The following is a 21,143-nucleotide window of genomic DNA, read 5'->3' on the forward strand; positions in this document are numbered from 1 at the left end:
AGTGCGCACACTCCACTGCGGCGGCCCGGGGTTCGCCGGTTCAGATCCTGGGCACGCACTGGCGCACTGCTTGGCAAGCCATGCTGTGGCGGCATCCCATGTAAAGTGGAGGAAGATGGGCACGGATGTTGGCCCAGGGCCAGTCTTCCTCAGCAAAAAAGGAGGATTGGCAGATGTTAGCACAGGGCTGATCTCCTCACCAAAAAAAAAAAAAAAAGAATGTATACTCTCTCCCACCCTTAACTCCAGAAGGAAGAGTGGAATTCTTCTACCCTCTGTTCCTGCCTGAGCAGCGGAAGCCCTTGAGTACAATAATGGAAGCCGAGCTGCAGTATCCACACTGAGGGGAAGATTGTCTGATTAATTAAGAGGCAAAGATAATTGCAACAGCCAAGATTTATAGGGAGGCAGGAGGGTAAGTGAGGAAAGGTGAGGCACAAGTGAGAGTTTAAAAACCATACATTCATACACCTGTTGAAGGAACAAGAAGTGTTTAGCCTGGAAAAAAGACTCAAGGGACACCTCGTAAATATCTTTTCTAGCAGATGGTAGATGTCATGAGGACATAGATTTTTACTTAGTATAAGAAAAATATTCCTAATATTTAGAGCTACCCAACAATGAATTGGGCTGTTTCATTAGAATGGTAAACTCTCAAAAAAATGATAGATGACCTTCGGGTAGTGATATGCTAAAAATAAATTCCTCCAGTTGGTTGGAAATTGGATTTGCTGACCCCTGAGATTCAGGTCAGCTCTAAGAAGAGGTAATAGCTGCTTTAAAATTTTTTAAGTGGGTACCTTTCCTTTTCAGCAGGGCCTCAGTATATTACTACCTCAAGAGGTCTATTTTTTAAATGGAATTTCAGGTCTTCTCAAGTTTGGGATTTGGCTTTTGAGATCTAGGGAAACTGCTGATTTTGAGATCTGAGGAAAACATTTTTTCTAGCAGTGTCTGTCCCTTCATTTGATGTATTCCAAGGAGACAATTTCTCATCAGTTCTGCAGAATTTTGAGACATTCTAGATAGAGCCAGACTGTTTGGGTTTGAATTGTGTGAGCAAGGTTCTGCTTCCTCATCTGTAAATAGGGATTAATTATAGTCCTTTCTTCATAGGGTTGTAATGAGAACTAAATACATTTATATATGTATATCATTTAAAACACTGCCTGAGACAGATAGTAAAGTGCCAGAGCATTTTAGCTGTCATAGCATTTTAGCTGTCACTCTTTAATTACTGCCAAAGAGTGATTCTTTGTTATTTTAACCGTAATGTGAAATCAACTTTCATCATCAGAATCCAGGAACTTTCCTGAACTCCTCTAGCTGATGTCTTGTTTCACCTCTCAATTTAGGTCCTCTGCCCCAAGGATTTCCAGAGCCCATCCCTGACTATTAAGAGTATTAAGACAATTATTTGGGGGGAATGACCAAGAGATTTCAGGGACTGCTTCTTATGAGCAACCTGTAGGTACTTTTCTTTCCTCTCTTGTTCTCTTTTCGGCCAAAACCACCAACACCCCAGCTCCGTCCACTACCAATACCATACAGTGATGCCTCCAGCTTGAGAGATCTTCCATCAAGTAGGCATCTGATTTCCTTGTGATGTGGCCAATTAAAGTGATGACGTAGATATTTCAGGGGTTTAGGATGTAGAAGGCCTGGTTTCGTGTCACAGATCTCCTCTTTTACTTGTACATATAGATGTAAATAGTCCTCTTTCTGCAGTTCTGGTTTTTAACTGTGATTAAATAGGTCCCACTAGAACATAATGACCAATGGAAGTTTACACCTTCAGAAGAAAACTTACTGCTAAACAACCTTGTTAGTGTATTAGTGTTACTCCATTGTGACCCACGCAATAGATGTTTATCTCACTTTCCGATACCAGTTGATTCTGGGTTACTCATATTTTTATTTGAATATTTTGTTTTATTCATTCGTATGTAGTTGTGTACTTGATATTCTAATAGTGCTAAGTATTATAACACTGTTCTATTTAAAATTTCTTAAATTAGCCTAGAATTTTTAAACCTTTGATTCAGTTTTGTTCCCTACTTTGTGTTTTCATTATGATTTATTTTCTTACATTGGGTTAAAAATAGTGGGAAAACTTATATCAAAATAACTTTTTGAATAGGTATTCATTCTTTAAAAATTACTACAAATAAACTATATTTAGCTAGGCCTGGACAAAGAAACCCTTTATACAAAGAAATATAAAATATATAGTCCCTGAATAATTTTAAATGTAGGACATTTTGTGGTGTTCTGACTTTTAATATTTTCAAAGCTTGCTCAGAGAACTGGTCTTTCTTGTAAATATTACAAATTTAATGACAACCTCTTGATTCTTTTAATAGAAGAAAGTTTATATCTGTGTAGCTTTATTGCTTATAAATCAGAAAGCCAGAAACACGGGGTTATTTCTGCCAGATATTTTGGTAGTGGAATATTTCTGAAAACATCACCTACAGGCTGTCTCCATCAGAATTACGCAGGGGGTACTAATTTTAAAATGTGGATTCTTGGGCCCTACCCCAGATCTGCTAAGTTAGAATCTCTGGAGGTGGGGTCTGGAGCACATGCACTTTAAACATGTTCTCCAGGTAATATTTACACACACAAAGTATGCTCTATTAGAATCATGGGAAGGGAAATTATTTTTTTCTAAGTATTTACTAATAATCTAAGCCCTGCACCAGGTAGTTAATGTAACTTATTACATCAGATATTTTTGAGAATGCTATTTATCCAACACACTTCACTTCCTGTGGAGAATGCCTTTGTTAGGGAAATTATATCAGAATTCCAATATATAACAGTACACTTGGTTAAGAGAGACTCTTCTCTTGAAATATAAAGAACGTGCCAAAACTGCCCAGGACACCGGAGAAGATCCTTTCATCCAAGGCTTTGCTATGTTGGAATCAAATCTAGATGGCACTCATGATTCATTTGACAATAACTACAATTATTTTGAATACTAACAAGTGACTGATAAAACATCTGTAACTTGTTAAATGAAAGGAAATAGGTAATTCAAGTGGTTTTAAGTTTTAAAGGTATATGAGTGTATGACAGTACTAAGTGATCATTTTATTCCATAAATAAAGTCATGTAAGATATCATTCCCTTCCCTTAAGGAATTTATCATCTCATAAGGGTTTTTACCCTGTCTGGTCATCATAATCACCTGTGCAGCTGTTTAAAACTCAGATATCTGATCCCCAGAGACTCTGATTCAGAGGTGAGGTATATCCCGAACATTTGCTTCCTATAGGAAGCCAGGAGAAACACTGCTAGATGTAGTAAAGAGGGTAAGGGTATAATACTGACTTTTAAAAGATCTCCATCCAAAATAGGTTAAAAAAAAAATAAATCTGTGCTTAAGAAGGGTAAACCTTCAGCTCTTTAGGAATTTTGTGTAGCCAGAATGGTCCACTCCCCATATTTTGCAGGCGGGTTGAACTTTTTTAGACATGAATGCAAGAAACATATCGTCCATACTGCAGAACTCTCAGCTAGGGTGTGTGTATCACACAACCCCATGACCTCAATTGGATAGTCTTAAGTTTGTTTTGTTTTGTTTTCTTCACAAATAGCTAATATTGCAAAAATCTGAGGTACTATGGTTCATCCATTCAACCAATACTTATTAGGATCTGCTGTATGTCAGGCATTAGAATTGGACATATGCAAGTACGTGCTAGGTATAGAGTTCACATTTTATCATGGAGCCAGGTTATTTAATAAGTGTTATGAAAGAAGAGTATCATCTTTCCTTCACATCTTAAAGTATCAAAGTTTCGTGGTTGGAAAAAAATCTTAACTGTCCCATGACAATATGCTATGGAAGTAATTTGGGAAAATCTTTAGAGACCCAGGTTCTTTGATAGACAGATTAATAGTAAAATTCATGGTTTGTTTTGTTTTGTTTTGTTTGAGGAGAGAGGGATGATTTACAGAACAGACCTAATATATCTGCTCTCTTCCTGAGAGGCAGACCTCTTTTCTGTTTCCCAGTTCAGGTCTTGATAGTCTTTTGAGAACAATAATGCCTCAAACTATTGCTATTTCTGGTTTGAATTTTAAGCCAACAAGGAGAAAACAAACTGATTTTAGGTTCATGACTTTTGTGGCCTAGTATGGCAAAATAGACTTCTGATCTTCCCTTCAAGCCTCCCCTTCCTTGAACTTTTTTCTACAATTTTGAAAGTATGCTGCTGCTGCTGCTAATGGTAATGATAGTACAATAACTAATGTTTTATAGCATTACAGCATTACAAAAATCTTTCAAATACATTATGATATTTAAAATTCACTACAGTTCTGCAAGGTGAATATTTTCACAAAGCCCCATTTTATAGTAGAGAAAATTGAATTTTGGAAAGATCGTGTGCTTTGACCAAGATCACAGACAGAGTCAAGAAACAGCAAAGCTAGACTTGACACGTCCCCTCTATCTTAAACACAAACACCTCAACTGTTGTATAATCCATTGCACTTCCACAGTTCTTCCCAAAGTTCTTCTTTTATCTGTTCTTTTAATAATATTTTTGGTTATATCTTACATTACCTTCCAGTTTAACTAATAAAAACTTTCCATAAATGACCTCCCTAAATTCCATATTTTAAACATATTGCCCCATGCAAATACATTGTACAAATTAATGCAGCCATATTTTCTTTCTCCTTTCTTCCCATGACGCTTTTTGTTTATCCTCACGATGGCTGGAGCCATAGTCAGAAATTTGAAAACTTTCTTATTTACAATCAGGATGTCTCTCTGGGACTCAAAAATGAGCCTTTTCAGTAATATACCTAGTCACCATTCCTGTACCTTAGAATCAAAGACAAATATTCCACTTCCAAGTACCAGTAAGAAAGACAAATGAACACAGTCATGCGTCACTTCACAACGGGGATACATTCTGAGAAAAGTGTTAGGCGATTTCATCATTGTGCGATCATCATAAAGTGTACTCACACAAACTCTAACCCGACCCCTGACCCTGACCCCGACCCCAACCCCAACCCTACTACCCATCTAGGCTATATGGTACTAATCTTATGGGACCACTGTCATATATACTGTATGTCATTGACCGAAATGTCATTGTGCGGAGCATGACTGTAGAGTGTTATAGCATTTCTGGCATCTTAAAGTCTTCCAGAAACAAAAGCTACTCTTTAGTAAGAAATGCTCTTTCAACTGCTTTTGAAATATTTAGTTTGTTACATTTTAGTTTACTGATTTGGGTCTTACATGATCAAATGCCATTAGAACAATTTTCTTAGCAATGAAGGGAACACTTGGTGTAAATCTGTTGCATTTTGTACTTCCTGACGTGTTAGGCACTCAACAATGTTGGTTACGTTAATTGATTTTGAGACTGTCAGCAATGCAAGGTTGGGTTTTTTTTTGGAAATCATGACCAATCTGCTTGGCTAGCAAATGTATTTGCTTTGAATCTCACTCTTGTCATGACTCACAATGAATGTGCTAGTGAGTTTTTCTGATAATTTGTGTATATATATTATGAGCATTTTTTTTAATCCAGTGAAGATAGATCAAGGTATTTTTCAGAGATATGTCTTGCCAATCCCAGTCTGCTTTGGAAGAATGTTGTCAACTATTCTCTGATGTAAGACTTTTTATTTTCTCTTTTTTAGGTACCACTGTAGCACTCATTATTCTTGCTTTGGGATTTCTGCTATCAGCCCAGGTTTCCCCACCCATCACTTTTAACCCAATAGCTCCGTCAGGTCAGAATGCTACTTGCACGAGATACAGGTAAGATTTTGTTATGATCTCTTTCTTAACCTAACTCCGGTAACTTTTTTATTTGCTTTTAACTTTTCTAAAATTTGAGAGATGAGTAGGAGCTGCTTTATGTTATGAGTAAGAAACTGCGAAAAGGTTGTACAGAGGGACCACTAGAGAAAGGAACAGTGTGTGCAAAGACATGAGGGTGAAAGTGCTTAAGGAAAAGTGAGTTGTTACATAATTTTGGTGATGTTTCTGGGAAATTAAGAGTAGGGAGTGATACAGAATCTAAGCAGGAATGCTGTAAAACTATTTTAGATCGTATATACCTCAAAGACATCTACATTCCAGGTGAAATAAATAACTTTCATCTGTAATTAAACTTTTCCATGAGGTACATGTCTAATATAGTTGATTCTCATCTGGATATTCTAACAGTTACTCTTCAATGAGTTCCATAGGTATCCTCTCATTCATTTAAGCAGAAAAGAAAGTTTCCTCTCACTACTAGAGTTCTTCCAGAGGATTAGAAAGTGGAAAGAGGTGGTAGAAGAGAGTGAAATGTCTTCTAATGGCCAGCTGTAGGTTTTAGAGCTTGTTAGCTCTAATGGTGTACACACTGTGTGCTAGATGGATGGAGAAATGGATGAATGGGCAGACAGATGGACTAAAGAATGTGCAAATGAATTAATTAAAGATTTCATGATTCAACAGACCAATTAATATATTTGGCAGGAGAGTTTCGAAGTTTTTTACTTCCTTTTAGTGGTTGAAAAGGCTAGAAATCCCTTTAAAACATGGCTAGACTAAGACCTAGCTTTAAAAACAAAAAATTATATTCCTTCAGCCTCAACTAGATGGACACAAGTCTGAAATCAATGGGTAAATTATCTTATTAATTAATTTATTAATAATGGGCAAATGATTTATTAATTTTTAGTCAGATACTTCTATATGAAATTAAAACATTACATTGATACACTCAATTCTACTTGGAGCTTCTTATTGAGCTTGTATTTATGGTGTATCTCATTCCAACAATGAGGAAGATATATATATTATTATGCCTTCCTGGTCCCAAATTGTGATATCCACTTGCCTTTGGAAATGAAAGGTTATAGCTCCCCCTTTCTCTTACTAATGAGTTTATTTATTTATCGGCCTACTGATTTTTTTATAGTCTTTATCTTGTTTTAAGGAAGACTTAAAGATGTCTTAATGAAAGAAGTTAACCTTAGCATAGGTTATTTCTGGATGGAGTGATCTTTACTTTCTTTGGATGTCCCACCTCAACTGCTAGAAAGATCATAAAGCTATTGCCAGAATTCTGCATGCTCTACTTTTGTTTTTCTTGATGGATATTTTAAGTAAAATGTTTTTAACACAGTTACCTCTAAGAAATTATTTAAAAAATTACTGTTTGAGCAACATAGAATACTCTTTAGATCTGATGTCTGATTTAGCAATTTAGATTCAGAATAAGACTGATACACTGTCAGGTCAACTGAAGGCAGAAAGTCAGCCAGAGAGTATGAAAAAAAAAGTTTTATGAACTTTTGACACAGGAAAGGTATGACTAAGTTTTTAATGATTTGCATAATGAATTAGTCTTCCTGATATCTACTTTTTTTTTAATTGATGTTTTAATAGTTTATAACATTGTGAAATTTTGGTTGTAGATTATTGTTTGTCAATCACCATATACATGTCTCCCTGCCCCCCTTGCTGACATCTACTTTTAAAGTTGAAATAAGAATATTTATTGCGCTAGTGTAGCTCATTGCACAGCAATTTATGATCACCAGTCTATTAATCCTCCTGATCCTTCTAAATTATCATCACCTACCTAATATTTCAATATAAAATGTAATGGAGTGGGAGAAGTGGCACAGTCTAATTTTATTTTTATCAAAAAAAATGGGGGGCCAGCCCCATGGCTTAGCTGTTAAGTGCGCACGCTCCGCTACTGGTGGCCTGGGTTCAGATCCTGGGCGCACACCAACACACTGCTTGTCCAGCCATGCTGAGGCAGCGTCCCATATACAGCAACTAGACGGATGTGCAACTATGACACACAACTATCTACTGGGGCTTTGGGGAGAAAAAGGGAAAAATAAAAGGAGGAGGATTGGCAATAGATGTTAGCTCAGGGCCGGTCTTCCTCAGCAAAAAGAGGAGGATTGGCATGGGTGTTAGCGCAGGGCTGATCTTCCTCACAAAAAAAAAAAAAAAAATAGGCAGCAATTCTTGAAGACAGAACCAAATTTTAGATGTCCTTTGAAAGTCAATGATTATGCAAAACAATCATTTATTGTGTGCCTTCTTTCAAGTAACATATTATGCTTTGTGGGAATTTGACAGTATGTGTTTATAGTCTGAGTAATGTTATAAAATATGCCTGCAGTCCCCTTACTAATTTTCTTGTTAAAACTATCCATGCATGTTTCCCCTTTCATTAAGATAAGCATGAAAAAGTGCTGTTTGTAGTACCTTAGAATGAGTAATGTTCATGCTGTAAATGTAGGTAGTTTGCTTTCCCCGTGGAATGATCCATATAGGAAAATTGAGCAAATAAAATATTTAAAAAGGGAGTTGGTTTAATATATGTCTTAAGAACATTGTATACTATTGTTAGGCATGTAAGTGTTTCTCCATTTTGGGAAAGTAATGTAGTTCTGCCCAATAAAAGTTAAATGACTTTCCTCACTAACTCAGCACTTCCACTTACAGAAATCTTTAGACTATAGTCATGAGTATGTAATCCATTCTGACTAGAGTAGAAGAGAAAGGGAATGGTTCAAGAACAATGGTTCTTCTTTATTTTAATTCAAGAAATATTGATTGTGTAGCAGGCACTGTTGTAGGTTAGGGCCAAAAATATTGTTAGGTTGGGGCTCACTAAAGACTTTGGATCCAAGAGATTGACTATCCTAAATAATTTCCAATGGGAACTTCCCCTTTTTAGAATATTTTAATTTTTTAATTGACGATATTTTATTCCAAAGCCTGGTTAGATTTTTGTGAACTGAATAAATTAAAGAACATCTTTCAGATCTGCTTTTTAGCAGATAAAACTGTACAAAGATAAAGGCAGATGCAAGTTGCTATAGAAAATGTACAGCCACCTGAATAAAAACTGTCACAGGGTGCCAGCTGTGGCTAGGAGAAATAACTCTAGTGTGGGTATCATCTGAATCATATATCTGTATAAGAATATACATGCTCTTAATATGGCCCTCAGCTCCACGTTCTCAAATTACTAATGTACTATCCCTTTTGTGTCCAATTAAACATATTTTCTTATGACAGCTACCCAAGCTTTGAGGATTGAAACCTTTCCTAGGTAACACTGCCCTCAAATCCTTGATTTTTTTTTATTTAAGTGTAATCTTAGTACATGCAAATCACTACCATACAACCTTTCAAAGTAGACAGATATTTCCTAAAGTAAACAATTGTGGAATCGCAAATTACCCTTGTCCTAGGGTTTTCGTCTCATTCATTCATTCACGCATTCAGTTAAAAATAGTTATGGAGCACCTACTCATAGGATTATAGTAAAAATGAATTAATATATGAAAAGCACGTAAAAGTGCTTGGCACATAGTAAGCACTCAATAAATATTATATTCATTGTTAAAATTAATAAAGCCTATAATAGGAGATGACATTGGGATGACAGGTAGAAGTCTTTCCCATCTTTGGAGAAGACTCCCTTGCGGATAGGATGATTGAACTGAGCTCCGAAAGGGGGAGAGGAGTGTGCCAGGCAGAAGAAACAGCAAAGGTGTTTCTTTACAAAAGACCACAATGGTACAAAGACTGGGCAAGGCAGTAAGGAACTTGGCAAGTGCAAGGAACTGAGAGAAGGCTGATGGGTTAGAGAAGAATAAGAGAAGAAGGCTGGTAAGGTAAGCCAGAGCCAGATCAAGCAGAACCTCAGAGGTCATGATCTTTAGTCCAGGAACATGAACACATTGAGGAATTTTAAGCAAGGTAGTGACTTGACCAGATTTTCTGTTCTAAACTTTCTCTCTGAGGATGAGGGTGCACAGAGGGCACGTGTTGATGTAGGGAGACTGGTTATTAGAGTTGTCTATGAGAGAGATGATAGTTGCCTGGGCTAAGGTGGTGATATTGGAGATAAACAGGTAGGCAGAGTCTAGATAGATTTAAGAGACAAAAACCAACAGGAATTAAAAATAAGTAATTGATTAACTATGAGCAACCAGGTAGAATAGATCATGCAAATGAAATGGGGTGATTGGATGAGGCAATTACTGTATTTTAGTAGGAATTGACAAATGGGACTGTGCCTCTAATTCATTGGGTTTTTTTTCCCTATTAATATTTCTCAATTGAGAGTCTTACCTAGAATCATCTGAGGAGGTATTTAAAGCTACCCATCCCTCATTCCCACAGATCTGCCTCACCAGGACAGTGGAGAGTAGATTAGAAGTGCTCCTCCATTAAGAACCACTACCATAATGCTTCAATTTTTTTTAACTGCCAGCTTCCTTTCATTTCTCTTTTTTCTTCTTCTTGTTAAACCAAGAGTTCAAAAATAATCAATGTGATTCTTTTTCTATAGAGTGGTGATTTCATGTTTTCCTCTCCAGATAAAATTCCAAACATCCAAGTTGACAAACTGTTACTTCATCTTTAGACCTCTGTATGGTTTCTTAAAACTAGTCCCTTCAAAGTTCATTTACAATAAATGTAATTTTGCATTTACTACGCTTTTCTTCCCCTTTTGACAACCTTGTGTGATTTCGCACACATCATTGGCATTGGCACTATAAGACTGTTAAATTCAATCATAAAACTTTTATGCAACCTTAGGATTGTGTGGAAACCCTGTTAGCCCCTATTTTTTTTTTCTAATATTTGGCATCCTGCTGACTGATAATGTGTTTGTTTCCAGTAATTCTTAGCAACTTGACAATGAATATAGTGTTATACTGTGAATGAAACTTTCCATTTTTGTTGAATTTTGTTTTTCTGCTCACTGAGTTCCTTTAAAATTAACCTATTTTAATTTTTTTGGCCTGATAGTACAGGCTAATATGCCTTGAGGTTAATATTAATAAAACTATTAATATTAATAAAACAGAAAAAATATATCTGTTGAATCATATCCACATAACTATTTCAGATGAAGATAAATGTACATAAATTGGTTGAAAGGGAAAATGAGAGTTGAAACAAAAAGCCCACAGAACCGTATCATGTTCCTTTATCTCCAAATAATTTCACATATCTTTTTCTAGCACTTAAATACCCAGTGCTGAATTTGACATGTGGATAGGAGGATGGTGGAAGAGATTCTTGGAGGAAGTTGGCTACTTATGGGGTGTATTCATTGAGTTCTTCATGACCTTTATTTGATGCCTGAGCTTTTGGCCAGGGACCTGAAAAGCCCTCATAATGGCAACATCCCATACTCAAACTCTGTTTCCACAGTCAAGAAGTGCTTCTTAGGAAGCCTGAAAGACAAAAAGGAGGACTCTAGTTCAGGTGTGCAAAGCGGGGGGGAAGAGAATTCCAGGAAGAGGGAACATCATGTGTACAGGCCTTAAGCAAAGGAGTACGGCTTCTTCAAGGAACTTACCAATGAGGCTGGGTCATAGCAAGCAACAAGAGAATGGCACAAAGATAGACTGGGTGGCAGGCCGGTGACAGACCATGCTGGGATCTCATAAACTGTGAGAATTTTGGACATCATCTTAGAATACTGAGAAGCCTTTATGTGGTGATAAGATGAGAATGACATAATCAGATTAGTATTTTTAAAAGATTACTCTGACTGCAGAGGAGAGAATTGATTAGAGAGGAACAAAGGATGATGAAGGGAGATCAGTTAAAGGAACTTAGTAGCTTAGACAAGAAGAAATAATGCAACCGTGACAGTGGCAGTGGAGATAGAAGACTCAAGAGATATTTTGTGGGAGAGAGTGACAGAGCTGGGTGATTGGTTGGTTGACATACAAGAACAAATGCTTTATACACGCTTAAGATAGCACTCAGGTGAGAGGAGTCTGGGGATCTGAACCTCACTGTAGTCCACTTCTTAGAAACACAATTTCAGGGGTATAAATCTGGAGACCCTCTCCCTTGCTTTCCAGTTAAATACAGTAGACACATAATAAGAGCAATACTTACTATTGCTGTCACTTATACTCTTATTTGAAATGCCATTTTCATTCCTTCCTGAACTCAAAAGACTTCTGAGAAAAGCTGTTCTGAACTTATCTATTTAGGTCTGAAGTCACACAAAAAGGTAAAGGGAAAAGCGTGTATCTCTGATAACCCATAAGGACCTGCAGTCTCATTCTCAAATTCTGGTCATTGCAATGAATAAATATAATCAACCTGGAGTTTTGCTCATATTTCAAGTCAACCCACTTTAGAATATCATCCCTATTTTGTTCTGTATAAACAGAAGGAATATATTATTCAGTACCATGATAGCAGTGAACTATTATCATAACCACTGGTGTACTTCCTTATAATAAAGGCCAAGAAAACTTTATAGATAAAATAAGCACTAAATAAGATTTCTAAAAAACTTAACTGTACTCTGTTTAAATAAATTAAAGATCACCTTCTTGTAAATCATGATATTGAACGAATGATGAAAGCAGCTTAAGTAGTAACATTTAAACATTTTGGTTTGTTAAATTGAAGTATTTTCCATCGCATTGTAAAAGCATGTTACATAGCCCCTGCTATGTTTTCCCTGTCTGAGACGTTGAAAAAATACCTATTGCTGTGGACCAACCTTTTTATTTTATTTTTTTTAAACAAAGCATAGCAACCTGATTAAAAAAATCTCTTGAATGAAAGTAACTTTGGAAAATATTATTTTAGTTGGCTGGGTGGTTGGATGAGTGCATGGATGGATGGTTTTGAAAGAAGAAGGTAGATGATGCTGACTAGGAAGTTTTTAGTGTAATTTTATCCTAGACCTTAGATGTGCTAGAAAATTAGGCAACGCTTTGCTGCTGTAAAAGAGTTGATGATTTAGGAAGCTTCCAAGCCTTTGCTTCTTCAGAGTGCTTCGCCTTTACTTCTAGTCATGGTACAGCATGATTAGTGATACCTTTTGTAGGCCTGCTAGCAGACATAGCAATTTAGGCATGAAGAACTCTGGGCATGCAACAAGTCACAAGTTGTTCAGGTAATGCTTCAGTGAATTTTTTAGATTGTTGCACGGTAATAACAAAAGAGTATTTTCCTAATATTAATAAGTAACGAAACAAGATGGTATGACACATGCCTCTTGGATTATAACATCCAGGTTATATGGTGAATAAATTAAAAAACTAGAAAAATCAAAGCACGTAACCTAAACAACCTAGTTTTAGAAGCAGACAATCAGCAATTGATTGTTGTGTGATTCTGCAGTTTAGCAAATCGAAGAATACAGCACTTTAGAAAAAACATTTATACACATTTTTAGTCAGTTCATTCTTTTAATAAACATTTTTGAGAGCTGTTGTAGGTCAGGGGATATTGAGATTAGAGGTAAAAAAGAAGCCTTATTCCACATGGAGCTCACAGCTAGGAGGGAGAAAGATACAGATAAATAATTGCAAAGTAGTGTGATAAAGGCTGATAGATGTATCAGAGCATGCCCTGGCATAATTCACTTCTCCTGGGGCCATCACAGAAGGCTTCAGACAACAGAGTTCTTAACCTCAACATTATTCTGGACCCCTTTTTGGAGTAATATTTTTACCTGCATAAAATAAATTATATAGGAGTACAAAGGAAATCAATTATATTGAAATCTGGTTGCCTAAATATTTTTTAAATAAACTTGTTATATAGTAATGTATGGGCCGGCCCTGTGGCTTAGCGGTTAAGTGCGCGCGCTCTGCTGCTGGCGGCCCGGGTTCGGATCCCGGGCGCGCACCGACGCACTGCTTCTCCGGCCATGCTGAGGCTGCATCCCACATACAGCAACTGGAAGGATGTGCAGCTATGACATACGACTGTCTACTGGGGCTTTGGGGGTAAAAATAAATAAATAAAATTAAAAAAAAAAAAAAGTAATGTATGTACTTCTTAAGATAACAGATCTAGCTGCAGGGCTAATACCATAGTTTCAAAGTATGCTGAATATAAATGGTATTTTGAGATTTCTGCCACTACTATAATGGGATATGAAAATATGTGATTTCTATTGTTGTCAGTTTATCGCCTACATTCATAATTGAAGGAAATGCTAAATTTCAGTAAAAGGTTAATGAAATACAGATGTAATTTTTTTTCTCATCTAAGTTTATTGGCCCGATGTTAAGAACACCTCACACAGGAGTGAACTTGATCTAATTCTTCAAGAGTGAGCAGGAGTTTCTCAGACCAGTGAAAGTGGAGAAGCCTCCCAGGGCATGAGAGCAACCTGTGCAAAGACAGAGACATTGAAACAGATTTGCTCTTCAGGGAATTATGAAGTTGATACTGCTGGAGAAAGGGGTACTCGTGGTGAGATGAGCAGAAGGAAAGGCAGGGCCTTATATGCTAGATCAAGATGGTGGTAGAGGGAAACCATTCAACAGCATCAGGCAGAGGAGTAACATGATCAAATCTGAGCTCTATGAAGAGTTTTCTGCGTGAATGTTGGGATATACATTGGAGGAAGAAGACTGGCAGCTCTGGAGAGAGATAAGAAGAGTCTGAAGTTGTTGCATGCTCTCACCATGCTTGAGGACAAAGCTATCATTGGAGATATGATTAGGAGTAGACTGGGTAAATGTTAAAGAGAAAGAATGAAGGAAAAGGTGTTGGGGCAGGTCACTTTTATGGATATTCAGTGGGGGTTAAGCAACTCCAGGTGATAAACCTAGGAAGATAGATGGACCATAATTCCAAGCATGCTTTTTATTTTAAAATATTAATAGTTTCTGTTAATTAATTCCTTACTGTATGCAGACATCACTGGATATTATCTCATCCTTAAACTTCCCTAAGAGGAAGATGCTATTATTATCTAATTCTATGGATAAGAAAATAAGGCTCGGAGAGTTTATGTGACTTACCTAGAGTGATGTAACTTTGTTCTCTCCACCACTACCTCCTGTAGTCAAACTAATGGGCTTTGAATATGTGTCAATATTATAGATTCTTTGAGTAGTATTCTAAAGAGATTCTAAGTATCAATTACCCAAGAAACAAAAGGAAGAGTTTTAAGTTCCACATATTTAAGTGCCAGTTTTTATTTAACAAAGCACTCCCCTGAAAATCAAGTACCAAAGATGGAAATTGCTAAAACCAGAGACACCCTTAAGAAATTCTACCCCCACTAAATGTGCCATTTAATTGAACTAACATTAAAACTCTTTCAGAGATGTTCACTAGCCAAGGTTCATGATGTAACACAGATGAGGTACTGGGTTCATGCACAGATTCCTAAACAAATATAGATTACAAAGCTATTTTCTTTAAAATCACTTCCAATCACTTTACCTTCTCAGCAACTCTGATCTTGGCAAAATAGAAGATACCTTAATTAAACACCATGCTATAGTGGCCCGAATAAAGCCCTTACTGACTTCTAGAAGAATCATTTATGAAAAGAACATGGTGCCTAGCTTAGAAGTATAAGAACCAGCTTTATAAATCCCTTAAGATTTAGGACCTTAGGACCTTGTCAAAATTGGAGATGACTCCCTTCATTCTTCTAGGCTTACTTTTGATTTTTTTTAATTTATTTACTTTCATTTATTTTTAAAAAGAAATAACTTAGAAGTTTTAGGACACTGACCAGGAAACCAGTCATAGAGAGACTGGTAACCATCGTTCTTTTTCCAAGATAATGCCAACCAACATTTAGATATCACTCACACTCATTCAGCCTTGTGCTGGCAAGGTGAGATTTGTTTTCCTAAAAGTATGTCTAGTTCTGGACCCCCACAGAGGGAGCACAGTAAACACAGAGGCAGTTGCCTATAACTCAGTGCCATTCTTTGTGCTCATAAATAGGCAACTGCTTCAAGTGGGCAAGATAGTCAGACCCTTGTTATTACCTCCTACAAAAAAACGATGGGCAGTGGCCTTGGTCAGCCGTAGGTCTGTTATCGTCTTTGAGGCACACTCAGTGGAACAGTCCCCTTTTTTCTCTAAAGCAGCACCAAAACATTGAGCAAGACAATAATTTCTTGACACAGATTTTTCATAGGAATTGTGTAACATTTTAAGTTTTGTTTGTTGCACTCTGGAAAGTACATGTGAATTTTAGTCTGACTTACTCAGGAGCAGTTGATTAGTCACAGTTTGTATGGTATACGTTAAGAGGGCGTTAGGCCCATAAAGGGAAATTTAACTAGAATATTCCAGGACAATTCCAGAGATCCCCATGGACTAAGTTATTTCCCATGAAAACATTAACCCATGGGACTGAATGTCTGAGCAGAACACTGTTATTTACTGAGTTACTTATTTTATACAAACTTTGTAGTGAGTAGTATCAGATAATTAATAACCCTTTACCCATCTTACCTTACCCAAACCCACATAGTCCTTTCTATACTGTGCTTCCCCCTGTAATTGCAAATGGATTCCCTAACATCTCCCAGCATTCCATTGTTTTGAGATGACAGGGTGAAAGACATGTGAGACATTGTTCCCATCCTCAGAGAAATTTGAGTTTGTGGAAGAGAAAGATGCTTTTACACAGTTGCCTATAATCTATATTTTAACACAAGGGTAAAGAATATCATTCTTTTTGATTCTTGACACAGTGAAATACATGATTCCATCATTTTTGGAAGGTAAATGTTGAAAATTTATTTTAAACTGTGTAAGAGTACTTAATTTTCAGTGATCAATGACTCAAAGCTCCACATGTCTTAAGTACACTATATTATTAGGTAGCTGATAATACAAATCCGTTCTTCATTCCCCTGCTTTTCATTTGATATATCTAGTGTAGCTGGTGTTTTTCTCCATGTGCATCTATATAGCATAGTTACTAGTTTTTGTGGAAACCTGTTATGCCTTGGCAATTAGCATTGATGATTATGTCAGTTCTATGATAATTTCATTATAGAACAAATTTTTTTGAAATGATATTGTACATTAGGACCAACTTGCAGGTAGATTAATAAAGTCTCTAACCTCCAAGACGTAAAAAAAAATGTGCTGCTCATTATTATAATTATCAATTTCATAAAGTCATTGCCAGTAGCCCTTTTGAGGGTCAGAAGTTAATTTTTTAAGCTTCTTATTCTCCTTTCTTTTCTTTGATTTTGACTTTTATATCAGAAATCCATGCTGATTAGTCTTATCAAATCAGGAATAAAAGTTGTTTCATAGAGAGAACTTATTAGCATTTTCTAATTCATCCATTTTGAAAACAAAGGAAATCTTATTTTAATTGATTAGTATTTATATAAATGTTTAACTTTGTAGGGCCTAAATATTTAGCTCTTCCTGATTTTTCATTTTTATCATTCTAAGATTGATATGTGATTATGTCAGTAGATATCTTCACAAAAGTTTAGTGTAAAATAATAAACATCTGAAATTGAAGATAGTAATTCACCCCCCAAAACAACAAATATTGGCCTCTGTAATCAAATTCCAGAAGAATGTGTATTATCTTTATTCATATATGCTATATAATTGTGTATTGTACTATGGATGAAAAACATAAATAAATGAATGTGTAAATTCTTGACAATTAGCATGTACTAATGATGACACAGATATAATTCTTTGTTAACTTTATATTATTTTTATTATTATTATTATTTTTTTTTTGGTGAGGAAGATTGGCCCTGAGCTAAGATCCATTACGAATCTTCCTCTTTTTTGCTTGAGGAAGATTGTCCCTGAGCTAACATCTGTGCCAATTTTCCTCTACTTTCTATGTGGGATGCCACCACAGCATGGCTTGATGAGCGATGTGTAGGTCCTTGCCCAGGATACAAACCCACAAACCCTGGGCTGCTGAAGTGGAGCGCGTGAACTTAACCGCTACGTTACTGGGCCAGCCCCTGTTAACTTTATTTTCATCTTTCATATTATATAGGGGTGTGTGTGTGTGTGTGTGTGTGTGTGTGTGTGTGTGTTTTGGCTTGCTATATATGATAAGAATAAACTTCAGAAATCTAAACATGCTAAATTAGTATTCCTGCTTTTTTTACTTAGAATTCCAATGTGTGTACCAAAGTGGTAGGAAAGTGCCATGGTCAGTTCAACTGTGGAAGAATTATAGGAGGATTTAGAGTGCTATACTTTTTATATCTAGTCTATTAATATCTATAGGATACCTTATTTTACTTCATACTTAGATTGTTGAATCTAGGGCAATAGAGGAACTCAGTATTTTATTTTATTTATTTATTTATTTTTGTGAGGAAGATCAGCCCTGAGCTAACATCTATGCTAATCCTCCTCTTTATTTTGCTGAGGAAGACCGGCCCTGAGCTAACATCTATTGCCAATCCTCCTCCTTTTTTTTTTCCCTTTTTCTCCCCAAAGCCCCAGTAGATAGTTGTATGTTATAGTTGCACATCTTTCTAGTTGCTGTATGTGGGACGCGGCCTCAGCATGGCCAGACAAACGGTGCGTCGGTGTACAACGCCCGGGATCCGAACTCGGGCCGCCAGTAGTGGAGCACGTGCACTTAACTGCTAAGCCATGGGGCTAGCCCCAGGAACTCAGTATTTTAAAGAGCCATTCATCTAATTATGTTTTAAAGTAATAACTCCTTTTTGGTTCCAGTAACTACCCATTGCCAAATCCATTGACTCTTAGGATATTTTGGAAGGTTTCCCAAAGCTGGGCAAAGCAAGCTTCCTTCCCAAAGAAAGGAACTGGTTGGAGTCAGACCACAGCAGGGAAGACAGCATTCCAGACAGAGGGAATAGCATGTATACAAAAGCGAGAGGAAGCTTAATATTTTCTAGAAACTACAAGTACAAGATATTCTCTAGTTTCAGATACTCGATTTCACAGAATCTATATTTTCCTTTCATTAAACTATGTGCCTTATACACCTAACTTTTTGGAGATGACCTGAGAGCAGTAATTCTAAGCTCTGATGTGGGAGTACTGGCAGTAAGAGAAAAGGCTAGGCCTTGAAAGAAGGGCCTGAGCGTTCTATGCTGTGCTCAGCAGAGCTGCATCGGTTCTCCAATTCCGAGGGTCTAAAACTGTCTCCTGTCCCTTTGTCTTTCTCCCTTTTCCAAGCAGAGGGAAGTTGCTTGCCAGTCACGGTCAGCACCACCAGTGAGCATCCATTCCCGTGGCCTGGCCTGATCACCCCCCACCCCCATCCCCTGCCTCTGTTAGACAGGTGGGCATGTGGTCAACTTCGCCAGGAGTCACTTGAGTTTGTGGAGGAGAGCAGCCAAGGCCCCGCCCCCGTGGTGGCCTCTGCTGTGGTGGCTGGGAGGGATAGAGACTCGCCCCACCTCCCAACCCCCCAACACCCTTTCCATAGCCCTGCTCCAGATGTCTGTCATGGGCTAGTTTAGAAGTTTAAAGAGCAGGGGCTTTCCAACCATCCTTCCCATCCCTCAGGCAGTGGGATAGAGGCCTCTGGAAAGATGACACTGGATCAGTGCCCCTGGTTCCCAGGGAAGGCTCCCGTGGTGGTTCCCCTGTCAGCAGATGGCTCTCACACTTTCAGACATTGAATTCCAGGCAAATTTTCAGAAAATAGATGCTGCCTATACTTCCATTCGGGAAACATGGGATGAGCTCTAAACAAAGGTCGGAAATGGTGAGCAATAAACTTGAAGAGCCTGTTGACAATTTAAATTATAAGAAGCCATGTGTACCGGTAATAAGGATTTTGAACTTTCTAATTAAAAAAAAAAATCATGTGAGGCTATTAACAAGACTATCATTATCAGATATGATTTTACAAAGGTCACCCTGGCAGAAAAGTGGAGATATAGAAGAGCAGACCTTTAAGAGTTAAGACCTCAAGTGAAGGGATGGGATGCTGTCAGGTCTTGGTGACTGGAATGACTTGTAATGTTATTTGTTAATGTTGTTTAACTGCCCAGTTTTTAAGGCTTGTCTTCCCAAATAGAAATTTGTAACTTGAAAGCAGGAATTATGTTTTTTCTCTTTCTTTCTTTTTCTTCTCTGCTTTCTTTCTTATATACCTAGCAACTAACATCATGTCTTATATAAGGTACTTATTTGCTGATTTAACCAAGTACTGAGACATGGTGTCAGCATGACTATGGTGTTGGCTTGTATGTTTTCCTCTGTAACTGCAATAATTACATAAACTGATCTGGAAATTCAATAAGAGATTTTTTTGTCGATCTTATGCCTACCTCAGCTAACTGAAGGTTCTCAAACAAGTCCCTTGCAGTACACTGCAAACTGCTTGTCAAGCCTGGAGATGCTCTGATAATGCTTCATTTCCATTTGATTGGATTCTTGCATTTGGCTTTCAGCACTTGCCTGTTTTGTTCTGATAAACTCAATTTGAATTGAGTTATCTGGCCGGCCCTGTGGCTTAGCGGTTAAGTGCTCACTCCATTACTGGCGACCTGGGTTCGGTCCCCAGCGCGCACCGACGCACCGCTTCTCCGGCCATGCTGAGGCCGCGTCCCACATACAGCAACTAGAAGAATGTGCAGCTGTGACTTATAACTATCTACTTGGGCTTTGGGGAAAAAAGAAGAAAAAAGGAGGATTGGCAATAGATGTTAGCTCAGAGCCAATCTTCTTCAGCAAAGAGAGGCGGATTAGCGTGGATGTTAGCTCAGGGCTGATCTTCCTCACAAAAAAATAAATAAATAAAATAAAAATGAATTGAGTTATCAAGGAAGATGGGGAAAGACACAAGAATCTAAAGATTTTAAACTGCAGGACTAAAGTAAAATTATGTATACTAATAATAAAAACAGAAGGAAACATAATACCCCTCTGAGGAAATGTTAAAAAAAAAATCAGTATGGGCCTGCCCCGTGGCTTAGCGGTTAAGTGCGCGCACTCTGCTGCTGGCGGCCTGGGTTCGGATCCCCGGCGCGCACAGATGCACCACTTCTCTGGCCATGCTGAGGCTGCGTCCCACATATAGCAACTAGAAGGATGTGCAGCTATGACATACAACTATCTACTGGGGCTTTGGGGGAAAAATAAATAAATAAAATTTAAAAAAAAAAAAAAATCAGTAGACCCTTGAAATCTAACCAGGAAAAATAAAAGAGGAGGATGGCCATATAATTCTGAAAGTAACTTAGGATCTACAAGGTCTCTGAAGATTAAAGTATTAAAAGATGAAAGCAACAAATTGAACAAAAAAAGAAATTTACACATAAATGAAACTCAAATAAACATGAATCTGTGAGACTCCAAGAAAGACAAACTTGGTCATTACCCTGTCAGAGAGAAATTG

At 37.3% G+C, this 21,143-nt stretch overlaps 1 protein-coding gene across 1 annotated transcript in view; it reads left to right on the forward strand.

The window, feature by feature from the left end:
- Positions 1–21,143, forward strand: part of SLC2A13 (solute carrier family 2 member 13) — a 330,082-nt gene that overhangs the window by 227,643 nt on the left and 81,296 nt on the right. The window contains exon 6 of the mRNA XM_058558506.1: positions 5,677–5,797. Within this exon, the coding sequence (XP_058414489.1) occupies positions 5,677–5,797 (121 nt within the window). The remainder of the gene's footprint in view (positions 1–5,676; positions 5,798–21,143) is intronic.

Source organism: Diceros bicornis, chromosome 17, assembly GCF_020826845.1.
Source record: "Diceros bicornis minor isolate mBicDic1 chromosome 17, mDicBic1.mat.cur, whole genome shotgun sequence".
NCBI lineage: Eukaryota > Metazoa > Chordata > Mammalia > Perissodactyla > Rhinocerotidae > Diceros > Diceros bicornis.